The following is a 5,797-nucleotide window of genomic DNA, read 5'->3' as shown; positions in this document are numbered from 1 at the left end:
GCCCTCTGCTGGATGGTTTATCTCCTAACTCTCCTGGTTAAGAAGGCCATGTTATCTAAAACTTTATTCCTTCAGACAGTGTATTTTGTTTGTTTGTTTTTTATCGTTTTATAGCTTTTTTTGCCCCAAATCCAAATTTTTGAACATGTGAGCCGATAAAAAATTAGTTATTTTGTAGTTTTGTTATGTAAATTCAAGTTTATAACAACTTCTTATAAAAAACAATGAAGCTGTTTTCGTCAATACAAAATTTGGGTTGAAATAACTAGCATCCTGTTTATTTCTGTGCTTTGGTTGGTTGAGAATATTCTGCTAGACTTGGATAGAAGTGGTGACAAGTTTATAATAGTTTACCTTGAAATCTCAAAGATACTTAAAATGGATCCAGAAGTTTGATTATTATATAAATTTAAGTGACAGTAACATAGGACACAAGTAACATCACCATGGGGCACATGAAAGCATTTGCATAAATAATGAGGGCAACCTCCTTCAGAGGGGCCTCAGTCTTGGTCTCAGCCCTGTCTCATAATGTTGCTTCCCTACAGTATTCCTGGGGCAAGAACTGTCCACAATGCAGCTCTGCAGTCTTTCCCAGGATACATTTATATGCACAAAATTAATCCCTTGCGACAAAGTAAACATTTTGATGCTGTGTAGAGGATCTTGTTATGTCTCACTTGAGTGTGTGTTGAAGTTTTAAATTTTGTTTTTGTGGTGCTGGGGATCAAATGCAGACCCATGCAAATGGTAGGCAGGCAGACACTCTAACCACCGAGCTACACCTTAGCCCTTAAATACTTACTTTAGAGAAAGATTCATTTATTTATAGGTCCTCTGAAGTCTCCTTTGGTTTGGTTTTGCTTCTGGGTCATCCTGAAAGTCGCCTTTTGGAAGACTGAACTCTGGACTGTTCTGTTACAGTAAATAGGGTGTTCTGAACTGGGATGTGAGGAGCTGAGCACGTACATCCTTGAGTACTTAGACTAAAGAGGCCAGGAGTAGAGGGAGGGAGTGGGGCCACTGTCCTTGGCGGTTGAGTAGCAAGGGCTGGAAAAGAAAGGTGATAATGAGAACACTGAAACTGGCATGAGGGAATGTGAGAAGGGTTTGCAGGACTTGGAGCGCTGGATAGCAGCTGGTAGAATGCAGTGGTACGGAAGCCTATAAGCTAGGCAGGCCGGGAAGGGGGGAAGCTGGGGCTGCAAGTTAAAATACCCAATTTTGTTCGGTTCTGAAAGTTAGCAAGGAAAGGAATATTAGATCTTGAGTGTAGGAACTTGGATTTTGTCAAGAGGTACCAAAACATAAAAACGAGTTCTTACGCCTTGAATCAGAACTGGTTCCAGGCAAATAATGTTCGGTAGCCGGATTGTTAGACGTGAGTCCCGCGCTGTCCATGGTAACTAGCTTTTGTGTGGCTTAAAGCTAGCATCCATTTTCTCCTTTCATCATTCTCTCAAAACAACTCCGTGAGGGCCATTCGCTCCGTCTAGTAGAGGAAGGAGCCCAGGCTGTTTCAGGTCACGGCCAGGAAGGTCTAGGGACGCGCGACTGCCTGAAGGCTCACCTGGCTCTTGGGCTGGTCCCGCCCCTGGTAGCTCCAGGGGAATCCCGCCGGGTGCTGGCTCCGCCCCCCCGCGCCTTTACTCTGGGAGCCCCGCCTTCAGAGGTCCCGATGAACCGCCACTTCTGCGGCCTCCAATGAGACGTGGTTAGGGGCGGGAAGGGGCCCCGCTGGGGGCCAATCTGATCGGTCAGGGGCGGGGCTACGGCGGGTGGGAGCCGAGGAGCCGCACCGCGGTCTTCCCAGCCGGGAGAGAGCCCGGCGCGGGCGGCGCGCGCGGAACCTGGCTGTGCGCGCGCCCGCCGCCCGCGCAGCCCCTCAGCCCGCTCCGCCCTCGGGGTCGTGGTGCCAGTCCTTCACCTGCTGTGCACTAGCTCCCCGGACAGGGGCTGGGGAGCCGGGTAGGGGCAGAGGCGCGAGCCACGGGACTAGCGCCTGAGGTGGGTGCGGAGTGGGAGGCCCGGCGGGCGGGCGGGCGGGTCGCGCCTGGATCTGCGCCTGGGTCGATCTGGCCGACGGACTGTGGGTCGAGGTGGGGAGAGGCCGGCCAGGGCGCAGAGCCGGCTTCCGGCCTGCCTGAATCTCGGGAGCAGGTTCTCGCTCCCTGGTACCCCTCCCAGGCCACCACCCTCCCCGCGGTGGACCCCCGCCCCTCTCGCTGCCTGCAACCTCCTCACCCCTATCACCCTTTGTCGCCTGTGCACCTGCACGCTCCCTTGCCCTCCCACTTCCCTTCTAGGCTGGACCCTCTCCCAGCCTTACCCCTCTCCTTGCCCTCCCACACAGCCCCAAATTAGACTTGCCCCAATTTGTTCCCTAGACCCATCTTTTTCCCCCTTTGTCGTCTATACACCTGTCTGTCTCAGCTGTGTCCATTCACCCCACCACCCTGTCCCCTAACATCATCTGAGTCCAGCCCAGGCCATTGTCCTCATCTCCCTCCCATGGTATACACACACACACACACAGCCCTGATTGTCCCCTACACCTGCCCCAGCCTCAGGCCCTCTCCAATCCTCACTCCTTTGTTGTCTCAGCAGCTGTCCCTGGACTATTCATCCTTCTCCCCCAATGATGCCAAACTCCAGCCCAGATTCTCCTCTCCCTCTGACCAGAGATGCCCCCTCCCAGCTCTGTTCTGGCATTCCCTGGGGTGGTGTCCAGCCCACTCCTCAATCAGCCAGTTCATTTCCTTTCCTCTTTCAGCTGGTCCAGTCTCCCCTGGTCTCCCATACTCCAGCCCATTCCCCTATCCTCTCTTCCTTTCTGCACTCTTCTCCCATTCTTCTGGTCGCACCCACTATACCTTATCTTCTGTCTCCACAGGTGCCCTGGAGGAACCATGGAATTGAGTAGCAAAAAGAAACTCCATGCCCTGTCCCTGGCTGAGAAGATCCAGGTGCTGGAACTCCTGGATGAGTCTAAGATGTCCCAGTCTGAGGTAGCTCGGCGCTTCCAGGTGTCCCAGCCACAGATCTCACGCATCTGCAAGAATAAAGAGAAGCTGCTGGCAGACTGGTGCAGCGGTACAGCTAACAGGGAGCGCAAGCGCAAACGGGAGTCCAAGTACAGTGGGATTGACGAGGCCCTGCTCTGCTGGTACCACATTGCCCAGGCCAAGGCTTGGGACGTGACAGGACCCATGCTGCTCCACAAAGCCAAGGAACTGGCAGATATCATGGGGCAGGATTTTGTGCCCAGCATTGGCTGGCTGGTCCGCTGGAAACGCCGAAACAATGTAGGCTTTGGGGCTCGCCATGTCCTTGCCCCTCCATTCCCCCCTGAACCACCTCCCCCAGGGCTCACATCTCAGGCCCAGCCTCCTCTTTCCCTTAAAGACTTCTCCCCAGAGGATGTTTTTGGTTGTGCCAAAGTGCCCTTGCTGTATCGGGCAGTGCCCGGCAGAGCAGTTGCTTGTGATCAGGTACAGGTACTGCTATGTGCCAACAGCAGAGGCACAGAGAAACGACGGGTATTGGTTGGCGGGCTCCGGTCAGCTCCAAGGTGTTTCTTTGGGGTCAGCAGTGAAGCGCTGCCTGCCTCCTATTACCCTGACCCAGGCATCCCCTGGTCAGAATGGTTAGCACAGTTTGACCAGGACATGGGGCAGCAGGGCCGACAGGTAGCCTTGCTGCTGGCTGCCCAAGTGATGGAGGAGCTGGAGGGCCTGCCTGGGTTCCACCACGTGAGGCTCTTGCCTCTGTCTGCCTCCAGCACCACACCTTCCCTGCCTGGCTCTGTAGTCTGGGCCTTTAAGGCCCACTACCGACACCGACTGCTGGGCAAGCTGACTGCTGTCCAGAGCGAGAGGGATGGCACCTCACTGGCTGAGGCTGGGGCTGGCATCACAGTGCTGGATGCTCTGCACATGGTGGCTGCTGCCTGGGCCAAGGTGCCTCCTCAACTCATTTTAAGCAGCTTCATTCAGGAAGGGCTGGCCCCAGGTAAAACACCCCCATCCTCAGACAAAGATTCTGAGATGCCACCAGTCCCCAGTGGGCTGAGCCAGGAGGAGTTTTCCCGCTTTGTGGACCTGGAAGGTGAGGAGCCAGGGCCTGGAGTTTGCAAAGAGGAGATGGGCACTGACAACGAGGAGGGGAGCAGGATGGACAGCTTTGAGCCCTTGCCCACCAAAGCTGATGCCCTGCGGGCCCTGGGCACCTTAAGGAGGTGGTTTGAGTGCAATGGCACCTCCCCAGAGCTTTTTGAAAAATTCTATGACTGCGAGGCAGAGGTGGAACGGCTCTGCTGCCTGTGAGGGTACTCGGCTGCCACCAGAGCCCTCCTGCTCTGTTTCCCATGGAAACGCCTCTCCAGAAGGCAGATCGGCCCTTTCCTGTGGAAATACAGTGTGTGGAAGAGAGGACTTGCGACTTCAGGTCTAAGTTCAGAGCCAAAGTGCCCAGGCCCTGAGAAGAGGCTCTAAAGGTGGGGCCTGGAGGTTGGGAGTCTGGGCTATATAGTTTCCAAACTCTGTGAGAAGGTTCTAGAGCCTGGGGAAGGAATTTGGAGGAGCTGGGGCTTGGCAAGGTAGGACTTGGGCTTTAAAAGACAGTAGCTGTATTCCTTGAACACCATGTTAAAAACAGTTCTGCTTCTGGAATAAAGTTTTTAACTAGAAAAAAGGCCAGGGTGTGATTTTTATCAGAGGAGGGTAAAATCTTTCAATTCAAATTTTATTTTAAATTTTTTAATTGTAGATGGACACAATACCTTCATTTTATTTATTTTTTAAATTTTTATGTGGTGCCAGGGACTGAACCCAGTGCCTCATGCACGCTAGGCAAGCACCCCACTACTGAGCCACAATACCAGCCCTCAATTCAAATTTTAAAAACCAACTGCTGACAGTTGCCCCAGTGAAGCTGTGGGTGGGGACTAGTTGGATTCCTCCTTCCGGAGGTCCAGCAGCCAGGATTCCCAGGTGTGGACAGTCCTTATGGCCCACCCTGCTAAGAAGTAAAGCTTGAGGACAGACAGATCTGGAGGATTGTCCCAGACATTCTATAGCTCTGATCATTTTGATCTGATTGCATATGTCTGGAGTGGAGGTGGGAGGTAGGCCAGGGGTGCAAAAAGGAGACAGAACTTAAAATAATAAATATTGATTATTTTTTTATCCATTTATTCATTATACAACATTCTTCAGCAAGGCCTTCTGTGTGACAAGATTGCAGAGTTGTGTCACAAAAGCTTGTGCAAAGTGCTGTGGAGACTCCTTCCTGGTGGAGGTGAGCTTTGAGCTGCAGCTGGAGGGGCAGACAGAGGAGTGGGAAGGATGTGCCAGATTAAGGGACAGCAGGCACAGAGGCTGATTGTGAGTGAGGGAGCTCGTCAGAATGTGGAATGCATGGGAAGGCAGGGGGTTCTGAGAGCCCCCAGGTAAACTGGGGTTCTAGTAGCAAAGCAGCTAGCAACTCTGTCCTAAAGGGAAATGTAGAGGCTGGATGTGAGTGTTTGCTGTATGGCTTCATGGGACACTTCACCTGGCAGACTGCCTAATGCCTAGTTTCCAACCCATGACCAGGTGTCACTTACACGGGAAATTGTTTATACTGGCAGAAGCTCTATGGCTTCTGTCTGACCAGTGTTCATTCATGCCTGCCTGGTTATAGCTCTGGTGCTGCAAGCTAGATCTTGTGGTCTCCACAGTGTCCTGGGGAAAAATCTGCCTGGAGCCACCCTGGTTCATGAGATGAAAGGTACAAATTCAATATACCACCACAAGAG

The 5,797-nt window shown here is 52.8% G+C and overlaps 1 protein-coding gene across 1 annotated transcript; it reads left to right on the top strand.

Moving 5' to 3' along the window:
* The first annotated feature begins 2,086 nt into the window (after positions 1-2,086).
* On the top strand, positions 2,087-4,657 carry Tigd3 (tigger transposable element derived 3). The gene has a single exon (XM_027944538.2). The coding sequence runs from the start codon at positions 2,685-2,687 to the stop codon at positions 4,323-4,325; it is 1,641 nt and encodes a 546-aa protein (XP_027800339.1). The 5' UTR covers positions 2,087-2,684; the 3' UTR covers positions 4,326-4,657.
* Positions 4,658-5,797: the final 1,140 nt, after the last annotated feature.

Source organism: Marmota flaviventris, chromosome 9, assembly GCF_047511675.1.
Source record: "Marmota flaviventris isolate mMarFla1 chromosome 9, mMarFla1.hap1, whole genome shotgun sequence".
NCBI lineage: Eukaryota > Metazoa > Chordata > Mammalia > Rodentia > Sciuridae > Marmota > Marmota flaviventris.
This window is presented reverse-complemented; position numbering and strand designations above follow the sequence as displayed.